This window comes from Salmo salar, chromosome ssa13 (assembly GCF_905237065.1).
Source record: "Salmo salar chromosome ssa13, Ssal_v3.1, whole genome shotgun sequence".
Taxonomy (NCBI): Eukaryota; Metazoa; Chordata; class Actinopteri; order Salmoniformes; family Salmonidae; genus Salmo; species Salmo salar.
The window spans coordinates 109,420,474-109,440,525 of record NC_059454.1 but is presented as its reverse complement, the minus strand read 5'-3'; the positions used below and the strand labels follow the sequence as shown (position 1 = coordinate 109,440,525).

The window sequence follows — 20,052 nt, the reverse complement described above, 5'->3', positions numbered from 1 at the left end:
TTATTACAATACCACAATACCACAATATTACAATACCACAATACCACAATATTACATTATTACAATACCACAATACCACAATATTACAATACCACAATATTACAATATTACAATACCACAATATTACAATACCACAATATTACAATACCACAATACCACAATACCACAATATTACAATACCACAATACCACAATATTACAATATTGCAATAACACAATACCACAATATTACAATATTACAATACCACAATATTACAATATTACAATACCACAATATTACAATATTACAATACCACAATATTACAATACCACAATATTACAATACCACAATATTACAATACCACAATATTACAATATTACAATACCACTATATTACAATACCACAATATTACAATATTACAATACCACAATATTACAATATTACAATACCACAATATTACAATATTACAATACTACAATATTACAATATTACAATACCACAATATTACAATATTACAATACCACAATATTACAATACCACAATATTACAATACCACAATACCACAATACTACAATACCACAATATTACGATATTACAATACCACAATATTACAATACCACAATAACACAATATTACAATACCACACTATTACAATATTACAATACTACAATATTACAATATTACAATACCACACTATTACAATACCACAATATTACAATACCACAATACCACACTATTACAATACCACAATATATTAGTGTGTGTGTGTGTGTGTATGGGTGTGTACATTGCGTGTGTTAGAGTGTGTGTGTGTGTTTGTGTGTGTGGCTCTTCACAGTCCACGTGAGATGCCATGAGATGTTGTTTTATCTGGTTTTTAAATCTGATTTTACTGACGTGGAAGAGAGTTCCACGTAGTCATGGCTCTATGCACTACTGAGTGTTTCCCAGAGTCTGTTCTGGACTTGGGGACTGTGAAGAGATCCCTGGTGGCATGTCTTGTGGAGGGGTATGTATGGGTGTCTGAGCTGTGTGAATAGACAGCTCGGTGCTTTCAACACGGCAATACCTCTCACAAAGACAAGTAGTGACGCAGTCAATCTCTCCTCTACTTTGAGCCAGGAGGGATCGGGCATGCATGTTATTGATTTTAGCCCTCTGTGTACGTCTAAGGGCCCAGGGCCCGTACTGCGCTGTTCGGGACCAACTGGACTTTTCAAATTCTACCTGGTTTAGAGTAGAGAGGCTTCCATTAAAGAACACCTTCTGGTGTTCTCTTAGATAGGCAACACTCCATCCACGATATGACAGAAGATGTCAAGCTGTAACGCATACGTTTCTATCATAGGGCACTTCTTTTGACCAGAGCCCTATGAAATAGGGTGCTATTTGGTATGCAGGATCTTTATGGCCAAGAGATGTTTTTCTGTCTTTTGGATACTATATGTCACAGAAGAAATAAGGCATAATGTTTTAAGGACATAATAACCATATTGTCAACATAGAGGTATTGGCTCAATGTGACCATTTGTTATTTGGTAGTAATATCATGGAGGCCATTAGGCCTAGATATATCAATAAAACCCAATCATTATGATACTCAGAACAATGCAACAGAACCAAACTCTATTGGTCCTCTAATGGTGAAGATTGCGTCTACCTAATTAGATATCCCATTCCTCCACTCTTATCCACCTTCTAGCCACTAGATTCCCAGAAGTTTTTGCAGAAGACTGTTTCCAGAAGAGACATCCCCTCACATATCTGCATCAGTGGAATATTATTAAACAAAAACGATTTACCGTAATTTCCGGACTATTAAGCGCACCTGAATATAAGCCGCACCCACTGAATTAAAAAAAAAAATTTTTGAACATAAATAAGCCGCACATGTCTATAAGCGGCAGGTGCCTACCGGTAACAAAAATAAATAGGCTTTAACGAAACACGGCTTGTAACAAAAATAAATAGGCTTTAACGAAACACAGCTTGTAACAAAAAAATAAAAAATTTGCAGTAAGCTTTAGTTGTCTTTTTGCACTGAGTCAATTCCTCACGCTGCTGTTTCCAACGTCTTATCATCGACTCATTAAGACCAAGCTCCCGTGCAGCAGCTCTATTTCCTTTTCCAACAGCCAGATCAATCGCCTTCAACTTGAAAGCTGCATCATATGCATTTCTCCGTGTCTTTGCCATGATGAGGGTGACAAAATGACTACCGTAATCAGAATGATGGGAAGTTTGAGAGCGCTCGATGTAATCTAAACAGTAAAGTAAAATGTTGTTTGACCTTAACCCGTTCGGCAATTTCATTAGTCTAACGAAAGCTTCATGCCGCCAAAAAACTGAGCACGTCACAGAATGTGTTTTTTGTTGAAAAAAAAATTGAAAGCGGGAAAAATCCATATAGTAGCCTCGTCATTGTTTAAGCCGCGAGGTTCAAAGCCTGGGAAAAAAGTTGCGGCTTATAGTCTGGAATTTACGGTAGTCATTCGGAAATTAATTCAGTGATTTAATTTATACAAAACTTTTGAATTTCTACAACCCACATTAAATTCATACATTAAATTAAAATAAGTACATTTGGAAAGCATTTAGACACTTTGATTTTTGCCACATTATTTATTTTATCAATTCTAAAATGGATTAAATCGTTGTTTTCTTCTCATCAATTTACACACAATACACCATAATGACAAAGTAAAAACAGTATTTTTTCGTGTGCTAATTTATAAACTGAAATATCACATGAACAGATGTATTCAGACCCTTTACTCAGTACTTTGTTGAAGCATCTTTGGCAGCGATTACAGCCTCAAGTCTTCTTGGGTATGACGCTACAAGCTTGACACACCTGTATTTGGGGATTTTCTCCCATTCTTCTCTGCAGATCCTCTCAAGCTCTGTCAGGTTGGATAGGGAGTGTCGCTGCACAGCTATTTTCAGGTCTCTCCAGAGATGTTAGATCGAGTTCAATTCCGGGCTCTGGCTGGGCCACTAAAGGACATTCAGAGACTTGTTCCGAAGCCTCTCCTGAGTTGTCTTGGCTGTGTGCTTACATGTTGACTAGACTGGGCGCGGGCGTGTGTCCGCGGGCGCCATCTCCGCACACGTTGATTTTGTCCACCCAAACCAGACGACATCAGGACACGCAGGTTGAAATATCAAAATGAACTTTGAACAAACTATGTTAATTTCGGGACAGGACGAAAAGCATTAAACATTTATGGCAATTTAGATAGCTAGCTTGCTGTTGCTAGCTAATTTGTCCAGGGATATAAACATTGGGTTGTTATGTTAACTGAAATGCACAAGGTCCTCTCCTCTGACAATTAATCCACAGATAAAAGAGTAAACCAAGTTCGTTTCTACTAATCTCTCCTCATCTTTTTCTTCTTCTGTGGACTTTATCTGGCGGGTGGGGCAACCAACTTTAAGGTGCATTACCACCACCAACTGGACTGGAGCGTGGACTTCAGTTCATCTTTCAATCACCCACGTGGGTATATGCTCCTATAAACCAATCAGGAGATGGCACGTGGGTATATGCTCCTATAAAGCAATGAGGAGATAGCACGTGGGTATATGCTCCTAAAATCCGATGAGGAGATGGCACGTGGGTATATGCTCCTAAAATCCGATGAGGAGATGGCACGTGGGTATATGCTCCTATAAACCAATGAGGAGATGGCACGTGGGTATATGCTCCTATAAACCAATGAGGAGATGGCAGGTGGGTATATGCTCCTATAAACCAATGAGGAGATGGCACGTGGGTATATGCTCCTATAAACCAATGAGGAGATGGCACGTGGGTATATGCGGGAGGCGGAACTTGCAGCGCATCAAGCTTCACAAATAGAACCAAGTTATATTTTAGCGCCTGGCTGCGCAGACGCTCGTTGACGCACGCGAGCAGTGTGGGTGCAATGATTGAATAACATGTAGTATGTGTACATTTATTTTGCAATGCTCGAGCATGACGCGACGCGGGCGGTATGGTTAGCATGTTAGGGTTGTTGTCCACTTGGAAGGTGAACCTTCACCCCAGTCTGAAGTCCTGAGAGCTATGGAGCAGGTTTTCATCAAGGATCTCTCTGTACTTTGCTCTGTGAATAACCCTAGCCTTAACCCTAACCCTAACCCTAACCTTAACCCTAACCCTAACCCTAACCCTAACCTTAACCCTAACCCTAACCCTAACCTTAACCCTAACCCTAACCCTAACCCTAATCCTAACCCTAACCTTAACCCTAACCCTAACCCTAACCTTAACCCTAACCCTAACCCTAACCTTAACCCTAACCCTAACCCTAACCCTAACCCTAACCTTAACCCAACCCTAACCCTAACCCTAACCTTAACCCTAACCCTAACCCTAACCCTAACCTTAACCCTAACCCTAACCCTAACCCTAACCCTAACCTTAACCCTAACCCTAACCCTAACCTTAACCCTAACCCTAACCCTAACCTTAACCCTAACCCTAACCCTAACCCTAACCCTAACCTTAACCCAACCCTAACCCTAACCCTAACCTTAACCCAACCCTAACCCTAACCCTAACCCTAACCCTAACCTTAACCCAACCCAAACTCCATACTGAGACAGATTAAACAAGCAGGGCTAGATGGGATGGGGACTGTCTCTGTGTATTATGGTAATAGGCTATGTCATTACTAATGTGTTGACTTCAGCAGTTCTCTCCGGTGGGTTTATTCTTTGACTTCATTTTGTATTTTGTCTGTGCATGAGGCTTTCAGAAGAATAGCAGTGGAAAGGAAGAGAGGGTGACCGCTGAAATAGCCCTTAGTTCCGTATAGTATTTATGCCTTACAACACTGAACATTCAATTTATTCTAAGTGACAATATAATTGAAAAAGTATAGATATATTTTGTAAATTTAAAAAAAAAGTGTGACTTATCATTTAAGTTGCTGTCTTCATTTTTTTTGCTTAGCTATAGTCGTTTTTCAAGTTGTTTCTTGGAGATGGTACAGCGCTAAGTTTAGTTTTTAGGTGACGGATAAGGTTATTATCACGCTTCTGTAGTTCACCAAAGCACTTCTGATTCACTTCCTCCCCTGTGACCTCCTCTTCCTCATCCTCATTCTCTTCCTCATCCTTCTCCACCACCTCCTCGTCCTCTTCATCATCATCTTCCTCATCCTTCTCCACCTCCTCATCCTCTTCCTCATCCTTCTCCACCTCCTCATCCTCTTCCTCATCCTTCTCCACCACCTCCTCGTCCTCTTCATCATCATCTTCCTCATCCTTCTCCACCTCCTCATCCTCTTCCTCATCCTTCTCCACCACCTCCTCGTCATCTTCCTCATCCTTCTACATCACCTCCTCGTCCTCTTCATCATCATCTTCCTCATCCTTCTCCACCTCCTCATCCTCTTCCTCCTCCTCCTCCTTCTCCACCTCTTCCTCTCCACATCAACCCCAGAACCTGGCCTTGATGAACATCATCTGTGGGATCTGAGTCCTGTACTCTGACCTGGTAGGTTATTAAACCCAGGTAGGACTATTCCTCTGACCTGGTAGGTTATTGAACCCAGGTAGGACTATTCCTCTGACCTGGGAGGTTATTAAACCCAGGTAGGACTATTCCTCTGACCTGGGAGGTTATTGAACCCAGGTAGGACTATTCCTCTGACCTGGGAGGTTATTAAACCCAGGTAGGACTATTCCTCTGACCTGGTAGGTTGTTGAACCCAGGTAGATATCTGACTGGTAGGTAATTGAACCCAGGTAGGACTATTCCTCTGACCTGGGAGGTTATTGAACCCAGGTAGGACTATTCCTCTGACCTGGTGGGAGGGAGGTTATTAAACCCAGGTAGACTATTCCTCTGACCTGGTAGGTTATTGAACCCAGGTAGACTATTCCTCTGACCTGGTAGGTAATTGAACCCAGGTAGACAATTCCTCTGACCTGGTAGGTTATTAAACCCAGGTAGGACTATTCCTCTGACCTGGTAGGTAATTGAACCCAGGTAGGACTATTCCTCTGACCTGGTAGGTTATTGAACCCAGGTAGGACTATTCCTCTGACCTGGTAGGTTATTAAACCCAGGTAGGACTATTCCTCTGACCTGGTAGGTTATTAAACCCAGGTAGACTATTCCTCTGACCTGGTAGGTTATTGAACCCAGGTAGGACTATTCCTCTGACCTGGTAGGTTATTGAACCCAGGTAGGACTATTCCTCTGACCTGGTAGGTAATTGAACGCAGGTAGACAATTCCTCTGACCTGGTAGGTTATTAAACCCAGGTAGGACTATTCCTCTGACCTGGTAGGTAATTAAACCCAGGTAGACTATTCCTCTGACCTGGTAGGTTATTGAACCCAGGTAGACTATTCCTCTGACCTGGGAGGTAATTGAACCCAGGTAGACTATTCCTCTGACCTGGTAGGTTATTAAACCCAGGTAGGACTATTCCTCTGACCTGGTAGGTTATTAAACCCAGGTAGGACTATTCCTCTGACCTGGTAGGTAATTGAACCCAGGTAGACTATTCCTCTGACCTGGTAGGTTATTGAACCCAGGTAGACAATTCCTCTGACCTGGTAGGTTATTAAACCCAGGTAGACTATTCCTCTGACCTGGGAGGTTATTGAACCCAGGTAGGACTATTCCTCTGACCTGGTAGGTAATTGAACCCAGGTAGGACTATTCCTCTGACCTGGTAGGTAATTGAACCCAGGTAGGACTATTCCTCTGACCTGGTAGGTTATTAAACCCAGGTAGGACTATTCCTCTGACCTGGTAGGTTATTAAACCCAGGTAGGACTATTCCTCTGACCTGGTAGGTTATTGAACCCAGGTAGGACTATTCCTCTGACCTGGTAGGTTATTGAACCCAGGTAGGACTATTCCTCTGACCTGGTAGGTAATTGAACGCAGGTAGGACAATTCCTCTGACCTGGTAGGTTATTAAACCCAGGTAGGACTATTCCTCTGACCTGGTAGGTTATTAAACCCAGGTAGGACTATTCCTCTGACCTGGTAGGTTATTGAACCCAGGTAGGACTATTCCTCTGACCTGGTAGGTTATTGAACCCAGGTAGGACTATTCCTCTGACCTGGTAGGTAATTAAACCCAGGTAGACTATTCCTCTGACCTGGTAGGTTATTGAACCCAGGTAGGACTATTCCTCTGACCTGGTAGGTTATTGAACCCAGGTAGGACTATTCCTCTGACCTGGTAGGTTATTGAACCCAGGTAGGACTATTCCTCTGACCTGGTAGGTTATTAAACCCAGGTAGGACTATTCCTCTGACCTGGTAGGTTATTGAACCCAGGTAGGACTATTCCTCTGACCTGGTAGGTTATTGAACCCAGGTAGGACTATTCCTCTGACCTGGTAGGTTATTAAACCCAGGTAGGACTATTCCTCTGACCTGGTAGGTTATTGAACCCAGGTAGGACTATTCCTCTGACCTGGTAGGTTATTGAACCCAGGTAGGACTATTCCTCTGACCTGGTAGGTTATGAACCCAGGTAGGACTATTCCTCTGACCTGGTAGGTAATTGAACCCAGGTAGACAATTCCTCTGACCTGGTAGGTTATTGAACCCAGGTAGACTATTCCTCTGACCTGGTAGGTTATTAAACCCAGGTAGGACTATTCCTCTGACCTGGGAGGTTATTGAACCCAGGTAGGACTTTTCCTCTGACCTGGTAGGTAATTGAACCCAGGTAGACAATTCCTCTGACCTGGTAGGTTATTAAACCCAGGTAGGACTATTCCTCTGACCTGGTAGGTTATTGAACCCAGGTAGGACTATTCCTCTGACCTGGTAGGTTATTAAACCCAGGTAGGACTATTCCTCTGACCTGGTAGGTTATTGAACCCAGGTAGGACTATTCCTCTGACCTGGTAGGTTATTGAACCCAGGTAGGACTATTCCTCTGACCTGGGAGGTTATTGAACCCAGGTAGGACTATTCCTCTGACCTGGGAGGTTATTGAACCCAGGTAGGACTATTCCTCTGACCTGGGAGGTTATTGAACCCAGGTAGGACTATTCCTCTGACCTGGTAGGTTATTAAACCCAGGTAGGACTATTCCTCTGACCTGGGAGGTTATTGAACCCAGGTAGGACTATTCCTCTGACCTGGGAGGTTATTGAACCCAGGTAGGACTATTCCTCTGACCTGGTAGGTTATTGAACCCAGGTAGGACTATTCCTCTGACCTGGTAGGTTATTGAACCCAGGTAGGACTATTCCTCTGACCTGGGAGGTTATTGAACCCAGGTAGGACTATTCCTCTGACCTGGTAGGTTATTGAACCCAGGTAGGACTATTCCTCTGACCTGGTAGGTTATTAAACCCAGGTAGGACTATTCCTCTGACCTGGTAGGTTATTGAACCCAGGTAGGACTATTCCTCTGACCTGGTAGGTTATTGAACCCAGGTAGGACTATTCCTCTGACCTGGTAGGTTATTAAACCCAGGTAGGACTATTCCTCTGACCTGGTAGGTAATTAAACCCAGGTAGGACTATTCCTCTGACCTGGTAGGTAATTAAACCCAGGTAGACTATTCCTCTGACCTGGTAGGTTATTGAACCCAGGTAGGACTATTCCTCTGACCTGGTAGGTTATTGAACCCAGGTAGGACTATTCCTCTGACCTGGTAGGTTATTGAACCCAGGTAGGACTATTCCTCTGACCTGGTAGGTTATTGAACCCAGGTAGGACTATTCCTCTGACCTGGTAGGTTATTGAACCCAGGTAGGACTATTCCTCTGACCTGGGAGGTTGTACATGTAAATGGTAGGTTATTAAACCCAGGTAGGACTATTCCTCTGACCTGGTAGGTAATTGAACCCAGGTAGGACTATTCCTCTGACCTGGTAGGTTATTAAACCCAGGTAGGACTATTCCTCTGACCTGGTAGGTTATTGAACCCAGGTAGGACTATTCCTCTGACCTGGTAGGTTATTAAACCCAGGTAGGACTATTCCTCTGACCTGGTAGGTTATTGAACCCAGGTAGGACTATTCCTCTGACCTGGGAGGTTATTAAACCCAGGTAGGACTATTCCTCTGACCTGGTAGGTTATTGAACCCAGGTAGACTATTCCTCTGACCTGGTAGGTTGTACATGTAAATGGTAGGTTATTAAACCCAGGTAGGACTATTCCTCTGACCTGGTAGGTTATTGAACCCAGGTAGGACTATTCCTCTGACCTGGTAGGTTATTAAACCCAGGTAGGACTATTCCTCTGACCTGGTAGGTAATTGAACCCAGGTAGGACTATTCCTCTGACCTGGTAGGTTATTAAACCCAGGTAGGACTATTCCTCTGACCTGGTAGGTAATTGAACCCAGGTAGGACTATTCCTCTGACCTGGTAGGTTATTGAACCCAGGTAGGACTATTCCTCTGACCTGGTAGGTAATTGAACCCAGGTAGGACTATTCCTCTGACCTGGTAGGTTATTAAACCCAGGTAGGACTATTCCTCTGACCTGGGAGGTTATTAAACCCAGGTAGGACTATTCCTCTGACCTGGTAGGTTATTGAACCCAGGTAGGACTATTCCTCTGACCTGGTAGGTTATTAAACCCAGGTAGGACTATTCCTCTGACCTGGTAGGTTATTAAACCCAGGTAGGACTATTCCTCTGACCTGGGAGGTTATTAAACCCAGGTAGGACTATTCCTCTGACCTGGTAGGTTATTGAACCCAGGTAGGACTATTCCTCTGACCTGGTAGGTTATTAAACCCAGGTAGGACTATTCCTCTGACCTGGGAGGTTATTGAACCCAGGTAGGACTATTCCTCTGACCTGGTAGGTTATTAAACCCAGGTAGGACTATTCCTCTGACCTGGTAGGTTATTGAACCCAGGTAGGACTATTCCTCTGACCTGGTAGGTTATTGAACCCAGGTAGGACTATTCCTCTGACCTGGTAGGTTATTGAACCCAGGTAGGACTATTCCTCTGACCTGGTAGGTTATTGAACCCAGGTAGGACTATTCCTCTGACCTGGTAGGTTATTGAACCCAGGTAGGACTATTCCTCTGACCTGGTAGGTTATTGAACCCAGGTAGGACTATTCCTCTGACCTGGTAGGTTATTGAACCCAGGTAGGACTATTCCTCTGACCTGGTAGGTTATTGAACCCAGGTAGGACTATTCCTCTGACCTGGTAGGTTATGAACCCAGGTAGGACTATTCCTCTGACCTGGTAGGTTATTGAACCCAGGTAGGACTATTCCTCTGACCTGGTAGGTAATTGAACCCAGGTAGACTATTCCTCTGACCTGGTAGGTTGTACATGTAAATGGTAGGTTATTAAACCCAGGTAGGACTATTCCTCTGACCTGGTAGGTTATTGAACCCAGGTAGACAATTCCTCTGACCTGGTAGGTTATTAAACCCAGGTAGACTATTCCTCTGACCTGGGAGGTTATTAAACCCAGGTAGGACTATTCCTCTGACCTGGTAGGTTATTGAACCCAGGTAGGACTATTCCTCTGACCTGGTAGGTTATTGAACCCAGGTAGGACTATTCCTCTGACCTGGTAGGTTATTGAACCCAGGTAGGACTATTCCTCTGACCTGGTAGGTTATTAAACCCAGGTAGGACTATTCCTCTGACCTGGTAGGTTATTGAACCCAGGTAGGACTATTCCTCCTGTCTTAAGACAACATTAACCCACTTGGCTAAAACAACAGTCGGACACAAATCTTCACATTGATTTCCCTGTCATGTTTTCAAGCTGTATACCATTTTAGCTATAAATAATTTCCTAGATTTGTTGGACAATTGTGCATAAATCTGAATAGTTGACATTCACAATTATTCCCGTAATATAATACTTTCTTATGAGTCAATACTTCCTTTCTGTCACTCTTTATCATTGGTAAAAAATGTAATATCCTGACTTCCAGAATAAAGTCGAATAATTTGATCTGTTCCACCACACAGTGTAGGTGGCATGACCTCATGACTCTGGAGAGTGGAGATTAATCGTATTTATAGTTCTTAATTTGACCAGAGATGGCAGGCGAGCTCTCTCATTCCCCTCAAACAGCCTGGAATCCCAGCTAGAACACCACGTTGATTCCATAGTTCCATCGATCCTGCAAAACGCTCCAGTCCGTTCCAGTGGAGTTTTTCATTCCCACTCCACTCTTTACCTCCAACACCGTTAGATCAATGAATTCGCGTACCCATCTCCTCTCTCTCACTGGTCTCCCACAGTGAACCGCTGGACAGCTCCCGCTACGAGTATACAGAGGCTGCATGTCCGTTCCTAAGTCTTGGGGATTTCTACCGCGTTACGCTTGGAGCCTTTGCGCAGAAAAAGATGGAGAACTAACGGTTTTAGTTGTTGCTTCATAACTTGGAAACTTATCACCGCTGTACCTGCTTTTTGTTGCTATTGTATTAGGAGATTTTTTTTTGTTGTTGTTGGGAGCAAGCAACCAGTTCCATACGCACCACGTTAACGAACTGATCCGTGCGTTGTGTGGTTTTTAGAGAAGAATTGTTGTGTGATAGTGGGACTAGTGTCGCTCAGCGGTGAAGTGCAATCATGGACGGATCATTTGGATGTATTTGCCTGAAAATACTTTCGGTATTTGTCTGGTTATGCTATCTCGCCGGCGATTCAACATCATATAGTAAGTACTGAATAAAAGATATTTCAATGTCGAAACATGTCAACTATGCGGGTGTGTATGCGCACAAAAAAAAAAAAAAAGAAGAGAGAAGCTGTGTTGTGTGTTGCATACAAATGTATTTCGTTGACACATCGGCTGTAGGCTATTGCTGGAGGTAGACTTCCATTGGATGCGTATTGGTCTTGCTACTGTTTGCATAGAAGCCAACAGCTTTACGCTTGACTTTTACTCGGTTTTATAAAAATGTTGCTACCTTTTTCAACCTGTTTTAAAATGTTCCTGCATATCTTAGTCTACGTGTTTCACGTAGCCTAATTTCTTCTCGTTGTATTATTTTACAACCCTGTTGATTTGCTGATTGGCTATGATGAAATAACTCTGAATTGGCAATTTGCACCTGATCGAATCTATTCTCTCTCTTTCTCTCTCTCTTTCTCTCTCTCTCTCTCTCTCTCGCTCCATGTGTGTGTAGGTAGAATAATATCTCTGAACCTCTATATTTAGAATTCACAATAAAATGTGTTATAGTAACTATATAACCTTTTAAATTGATGTTCATTGAGGGAATACAGTGCATTTGTGTCAATAGGTCAACCTGCTTGAACCTAGTAGACTGACTATGTAAATCAAACCACATTTAATCAAGCTGAACTAGGCTGGTCTACTGCCTATATAGTCTCTATAGTACTCAACTAGTGGCATAGCCTTTATCCTACCCCCCCACCCTCATCCCCACCCAGACACAAAACACATCCATAGTCCTACCTGGTCATTATACACTAGTACAGCGTTATTACCAGGTCAAGGACTAGCAGGTGGGTCCCTCATAGCAGTATTGAGCATTAGTGCTTTTATAAGGTTGTGTTTCGGTTCAATTCTTCTTTCTTTTTTTTAAACATTAAATGCACTATGCATTATGTGGGTTGAATGCTGTGACAACGTAGAATAAAACAATGAATACAAGTCCCCATGATGGTGGTGACTGCCCCATTTCTGCATTATCACTTATTTAACCATCAGTTTATTCACTTTACTCAAATAAAATATTTCAATTGTTGTGTATATTAAATTTGTTTTGTTTGATGACTTAATTTATTTCATTACAAAGTCCATCATCTCATCTCTAAAGATCTATTGAAAGTAAAGGCATCATTTATTGATTGATCTGAATAACGACGATCAATCACTTAGATCATGGTTCCCCAAACTCGGTCCTGCCCCCAGGTCCTGCCCCCCCTGCATGTTTTGGTTGTTGCCCTAGCCACACCACACAGCTGATTCAAATAATCAAAGCTTGATGATGAGTCGGTTATTTTAATCAGCTGTATAGCGCTGGGTAGTGTGGGGGGGTGGGGGGGTGGGGGGGTGGGGGGGGGTCCCCTGATTTAGATCATGTATTTTTAAGTAGAGATACCTTGCGAAGAAACTGTTTTCCATCCCCTCTTGGTCCTGTATTCTTCTGTCTCTTTTATGTAGCAGGTGTAACAGAAACACGGACATGTTCAAGTTGGTACACAATGGAATATGGCCATTGTCGTTGATTGACAAAAAAAAAATTCTGCAGTAAACTATGTAGAATAGTTGCCTGTTGGAAACTACAACTCCCTGCTACATCGCACAGTTCTGGCTTGATCTGATTAATCTATAGAGAAACTACAACTCCCTGCTACATCGCACAGTTCTGGCTTGATCTGATTAATCTATAGAGAAACTACAACTCCCTGCTACATCGCACAGTTCTGGCTTGATCTGATTAATCTATAGAGAAACTACAACTCCCTGCTACATCGCACAGTTCTGGCTTGATCTGATTAATCTATAGAGAAACTACAACTCCCTGCTACATCGCACAGTTCTGGCTTGATCTGATTAATCTATAGAGAAACTACAACTCCCTGCTACATTCCACAGTTCTGGCTTGATCTGATTAATCTATAGAGAAACTACAACTCCCTGCTACATCGCACAGTTCTGGCTTGATCTGATTAATCTATAGAGAAACTACAACTCCCTGCTACATCGCACAGTTCTGGCTTGATCTGATTAATCTATAGAGAAACAGAACAATGTGCACACTTAGATCAAAGGGATTTTTTTTTTACTAAATATAAATATAACAATTAAACTGATATTGGTCAATTAGTTGTTTAAAAAAAGAAAAATAACCAAATTGTCGGTTGATCGCTCAGCACTACCTTCTAGACTAGTACTGTAGTGACTGGTAATCTGGGGACTGGTGGGTACCTCCTAGACTAGTACTGTAGTGACTGGTAATCTGGGGACTGGTGGGTACCTCCTAGACAATTGAGACACAGTGAGAGAGGGTGTGTTAGAGAGGGTGTGTTAGAGAGGGTGTCTCAAATAGGGTGTGTTAGAGAGGGTGTGTTAGAGAGGGTGTCTCAAATAGGGTGTGTTAGAGAGGGTGTGTTAGAGAGCGTGTGTTAGAGAGGGTGTGTTAGAGAGGGTGTGTTAGAGAGGGCGTGTTAGAGAGGGTGTTTCAAATAGGGTGTGTTAGAGAGGGTGTGTTAGAGAGCGTGTGTTAGAGAGGGTGTCTTAGAGAGGGTGTGTTAGAGAGGGCGTGTTAGAGAGGGTGTTTCAAATAGGGTGTGTTAGAGAGGGTGTGTTAGAGAGGGTGTGTTAGAGAGGGTGTGTTAGAGAGCGTGTGTTAGAGAGGGTGTGTTAGAGAGGGTGTGTTAGAGAGGGTGTGTTAGAGAGGGTGTTTCAAATAGGGTGTGTTAGAGAGGGTGTGTTAGAGAGGGTTTGTTAGAGGGTGTGTTAGAGAGGGTGTGTCAGAGAGGGTGTGTCAGAGAGGGTGTGTTAGAGAGGGTGTGTTAGAGAGGGTGTCTCAAATAGGGTGTGTTAGAGAGGGTGTGTTAGAGAGGGTGGGTCAGAGAGGGTGTGTCAGAGAGGGTGTGTTAGAGAGGGTGTGTTAGAGAGGGTGTGTTAGAGAGCGTGTGTTAGAGAGCGTGTGTTAGAGAGGGTTTGTTAGAGAGGGTGTGTTAGAGAGGGTGTGTTAGAGAGGGTGTGTTAGAGAGGGTGTCTCAAATAGGGTGTGTATGAGACAGTGTGAGAGGGTGTTTAAAATTGTCCCTGCAGGGTGTGATTTGTAGGTTAATCATAATGTCTGATACCAATACCGTTAGAGGTGAATGACCACTCACAGTAAAATGATGTGGGCCGTCTCCACATAAGTATTGCAATAATATCTGGTTTGTATTTTTGGTTACCCTTTATATTTGAAGTCAATGTCAAATAATTCAAACAAACCAAAGTGTTATGTGCTGGTAAAGCAGATTACATCAGTGTAGAGCAGTGTTAAAATATCTCTCTCTGAATGCAGCTGATATCGGTGTTAAAATATCTCTCTCTGAATGCAGCTGACATCAGTGTTTAAATCCCTCTCTCTGAATGCAGCTGATATCAGTGTTTAAATCCCTCTCTCTGAATGCAGCTGACATCAGTGTTTAAATCCCTCTCTCTGAATGCAGCTGACATCAGTGTTTAAATCCCTCTCTCTGAATGCAGCTGACATCAGTGTTTAAATCCCTCTCTCTGAATGCAGCTGACATCAGTGTTTAAATCCCTCTCTCTGAATGCAGCTGATATCAGTGTTTAAATCCCTCTCTCTGAATGCAGCTGACATCAGTGTTTAAATCCCTCTCTCTGAATGCAGCTGACATCAGTGTTTAAATCCCTCTCTCTGAATGCAGCTGATATCAGTCTAGACCAGTGTTTAAATCCCTCTCTCTGAATGCAGCTGATATCAGTGTTTAAATCCCTCTCTCTGAATGCAGCTGACATCAGTGTTTAAATCCCTCTCTCTGAATGCAGCTGACATCAGTGTTTAAATCCCTCTCTCTGAATGCAGCTGACATCAGTGTTTAAATCCCTCTCTCTGAATGCAGCTGACATCAGTGTTTAAATCCCTCTCTCTGAATGCAGCTGATATCAGTGTTTAAATCCCTCTCTCTGAATGCAGCTGACATCAGTGTTTAAATCCCTCTCTCTGAATGCAGCTGACATCAGTGTTTAAATCCCTCTCTCTGAATGCAGCTGATATCAGTCTAGACCAGTGTTTAAATCCCTCTCTCTGAATGCCACTCTTAATCAAGTGTCATGAGTAGTCAGGTCATGAACTCACAGTAAAACTCAGGGCTTTACAATGACCGAATGACAGTGTCTCCCTATGCCACATTCAGTAGTCCTCATGCTCTGGTGTTTGCAGTACACTATGCGGTTTATTACAATATCTTTACCATTTAGAAGTCTGAAAAATATGGCTGCTGATGGTTCATAGGTCAAGGACAGGATTGGGATGGACCACTAAGGAGTCCCTTTATTGAGCATAACAACAGAATCACGCAGACTGTCTGTGTAATTAGTATATATTACAGATCCCCATTAGTTCCTGCCAAGGCAGCAGCTACTCTTCCTGGGGTTTATTACGGATCCCCATTAGTTCCTGTGGCAGCAGCTACTCTTCCTGGGGTTTATTATGGATCCCCATTAGTTCCTGCCAAGGCAGCAGCTACTCTTCCTGGGGTTTATTATGGATCCCCATTAGTTCCTGCCAAGGCAGCAGCTACTCTTCCTGGGGTTTATTACAGATCCCCATTAGTTCCTGTCAAGGCAGCAGCTAGTCTTCCTGGGGTTTATTATGGATCCCCATTAGTACCTGCCAAGGCAGCAGCTACTCTTCCTGGGGTTTATTACAGATCCCCATTAGTTCCTGCCAAGGCAGCAGCTACTCTTCCTGGGGTTTATTATGGATCCCCATTAGTATCCTGCCAAGGCAGCAGCTACTCTTCCTGGGGTTTATTATGGATCCCCATTAGTTCCTGCCAAGGCAGCAGCTACTCTTCCTGGGGTTTATTACGGATCCCCATTAGTTCCTGTCAAGGCAGCAGCTACTCTTCCTGGGGTTTATTACAGATCCCCATTAGTTCCTGCCAAGGCAGCAGCTACTCTTCCTGGGGTTTATTATGGATCCCCATTAGTTCCTGCCAAGGCAGCAGCTACTCTTCCTGGGGTTTATTACGGATCCCCATTAGTTCCTGTCAAGGCAGCAGCTACTCTTCCTGGGGTTTATTATGGATCCCCATTAGTTCCTGTCAAGGCAGCAGCTACTCTTCCTGGGGTTTATTATAGATCCCCATTAGTTCCTGTCAAGGCAGCAGCTAGTCTTCCTGGGGTTTATTATGGATCCCCATTAGTTCCTGCCAAGGCAGCAGCTACTCTTCCTGGGGTTTATTATGGATCCCCATTAGTTCCTGCCAAGGCAGCAGCTACTCTTCCTGGGGTTTATTATGGATCCCCATTAGTTCCTGCCAAGGCAGCAGCTACTCTTCCTGGGGTTTATTATGGATCCCCATTAGTTCCTGCCAAGGCAGCAGCTACTCTTCCTGGGGTTTATTATGGATCCCCATTAGTTCCTGTCAAGGCAGCAGCTAGTCTTCCTGGGGTTTATTATGGATCCCCATTAGTTCCTGCCAAGGCAGCAGCTACTCTTCCTGGGGTTTATTATGGATCCCCATTAGTTCCTGCCAAGGCAGCAGCTACTCTTCCTGGGGTTTATTATGGATCCCCATTAGTTCCTGCCAAGGCAGCAGCTACTCTTCCTGGGGTTTATTATGGATCCCCATTAGTTCCTGCCAAGGCAGCAGCTACTCTTCCTGGGGTTTATTATGGATCCCCATTAGTTCCTGCCAAGGCAGCAGCTACTCTTCCTGGGGTTTATTATGGATCCCCATTAGTTCCTGTCAAGGCAGCAGCTACTAGTTCTGGGGTTTATTATGGATCCCCATTAGTTCCTGCCAAGGCAGCAGCTACTCTTCCTGGGGTTTATTATGGATCCCCATTAGTTCCTGCCAAGGCAGCAGCTACTCTTCCTGGGGTTTATTATGGATCCCCATTAGTTCCTGCCAAGGCAGCAGCTACTCTTCCTGGGGTTTATTATGGATCCCCATTAGTTCCTGCCAAGGCAGCAGCTACTCTTCCTGGGGTTTATTATGGATCCACATTAGTTCCTGCCAAGGCAGCAGCTACTCTTCCTGGGGTTTATTATGGATCCCCATTAGTTCCTGCCAAGGCAGCAGCTACTCTTCCTGGGGTTTATTATGGATCCCCATTAGTTCCTGCCAAGGCAGCAGCTACTCTTCCTGGGGTTTATTATGGATCCCCATTAGTTCCTGCCAAGGCAGCAGCTACTCTTCCTGGGGTTTATTATGGATCCCCATTAGTTCCTGCCAAGGCAGCAGCTATTCTTCCTGGGGTTTATTATGGATCCCCATTAGTTACTGCCAAGGCAGCAGCTATTCTTCCTGGGGTTTATTATGGATCCCCATTAGTTCCTGTCAAGGCAGCAGCTACTCTTCCTGGGGTTTATTATAGATTCCCATTAGTTCCTGCCAAGGCAGCAGCTATTCTTCCTGGGGTTTATTATGGATCCCCATTAGTTCCTGTCAAGGCAGCAGCTATTCTTCCTGGGGTTTATTATGGATCCCCATTAGTTCCTGCCAAGGCAGCAGCTCCTCTTCTTGGGGTTTATTATGGATCCCCATTAGTTCCTGCCAAGGTAGCAGCTACTCTTCCAGGTGTTTATTATGGATCTCCATTAGTTCCTACCAAGGCAGCAGCTACTCTTCCTGGGGTTTATTATGGCTCCCCATTAGTTCCTGTCAAGGCAGCAGCTACTCTTCCTGGGGTTTATTATGGATCCCCATTAGTTCCTGCCAAGGCAGCAGCTACTCTTCCTGGGGTTTATTATGAGTCCCCATTAGTTCCTGCCAAGGCAGCAGCTATTCTTCCTGGGATTTATACACAAATAACGGAATACCACAATATTACAATACCACAGTACCACAATACCATATTATTACAATACTACAATACCACAATATCACAATACCACAATACCACACTATTACAATATTACAATACCACAATATTACAATACCACAATATTACCATACCACAATATTACAATATTACAATACCACAATACCAAAATACCACAATATTACAATGCCACAATATTACAATATTACTATGCTACAATACCACGATACAACAATTGACTGTGTGCAGGAGAGTGATATATCCTCATTAGTTGTGTAATCTAGAGAGTGAAGATATCCTCGTTAGTTGTGTAATCTAGAGAGTGAAGATATCCTCGTTAGTGTGTAATCTAGAGAGTGAAGATACCCTCGTTAGTTGTGTAATCTAGAGAGTGAAGATATCCTCGTTAGTTGTGTAATCTAGAGAGTGAAGATATCCTCGTTAGTTGTGTAATCTAGAGAGTGAAGCTACCCTCGTTAGTTGTGTAATCTAGAGAGTGAAGATATCCTCGTTAGTTGTGTAATCTAGAGAGTGAAGATACCCTCGTTAGTTGTGTAATCTAGAGAGTGAAGATATCCTCGTTAGTGTGTAATCTAGAGAGTGAAGATATCCTCGTTAGTGTGTAATCTAGAGAGTGAAGATTTCCTCGTTAGTTGTGTAATCTAGAGAGTGAAGATATCCTCGTTAGTTGTGTAATCTAGAGAGTGAAGATATCCTCGTTAGTTGTGTAATCTAGAGAGTGAAGATATCCTCGTTAGTTGTGTAATCTAGAGAGTGAAGATATCCTCGTTAGTTGTGTAATCTAGAGAGTGAAGATATCCTCGTTAGTTGTGTAATCTAGAGAGTGAAGATATCCTCGTTAGTTGTGTAATCTAGAGAGTGAAGATATCCTCGTTAGTTGTGTAATCTAGAGAGTGAAGATATCCTCGTTAGTTGTGTAATCTAGAGAGTGAAGATATCCTCGTTAGTTGTGTAATCTAGAGAGTGAAGATATCCTCGTTAGTTGTTTAATCTAGAGAGTGAAGATACCCTCGTTAGTTGTGTAATCTAGTCTCATCTGAGGTAGCAGGCAGCAGAAACACAGTCTTATTTCTCCCAGATCTGCTAAATACTGACATCCATGTCATATTGACTGGTTTAATCTTCTCCACAAGCTGCTGCAGCTTAATGATTGGGCCAGCCTCTCTGTAGACACACACAAGTTGAGTCACAAAATGCGCCCTCTTCCCTCTATCAGGGCTCCTGCCTGAAACTTTTTCAGTTGGTGACACTAGTCCATGATTTTGTCGCGAAGAAAAATGTGTCCTCGGTGTCACGCATTATGAAAACAATTTAATCAGCTTATGAAGTCATTCACAGTGTTTTAGATTACTGGAGATGGCTGACTTGTCAAAAAATAAATTGTTTCATCTTCTGACATGTCCAAGCAGGAATTCATGATTCAAGATATTTTTTTGTTGTTTAATGTGCAACCTAATCCTAGTCACGAATTGTGGGTTGACAATAAGATATTGTTGTTATATTATACTGTTAAAATAGGGCTCCAGAATTATCTGAATTTTGTTGTTTGTTGTTGACGAATTTACC

At 43.1% G+C, this 20,052-nt stretch overlaps 1 protein-coding gene across 6 annotated transcripts in view; it reads left to right on the top strand.

Annotated features, from left to right (window-relative positions):
• The first annotated feature begins 11,160 nt into the window (after positions 1-11,160).
• The window catches only part of LOC106568544 (netrin receptor DCC), a 597,715-nt gene continuing 588,823 nt past the window's right edge, over positions 11,161-20,052 (top strand). For 3 of the 6 annotated variants that reach the window (XM_045692661.1, XM_045692664.1, XM_045692659.1), the window contains exon 1: positions 11,161-11,628. In XM_045692661.1, the coding sequence (XP_045548617.1) occupies positions 11,541-11,628 (88 nt within the window). In that variant the 5' untranslated portion in view covers positions 11,161-11,540. The remainder of the gene's footprint in view (positions 11,629-20,052) is intronic. The other 3 variants (XM_045692663.1, XM_045692662.1, XM_045692660.1) reach the window with 1 other exon arrangement.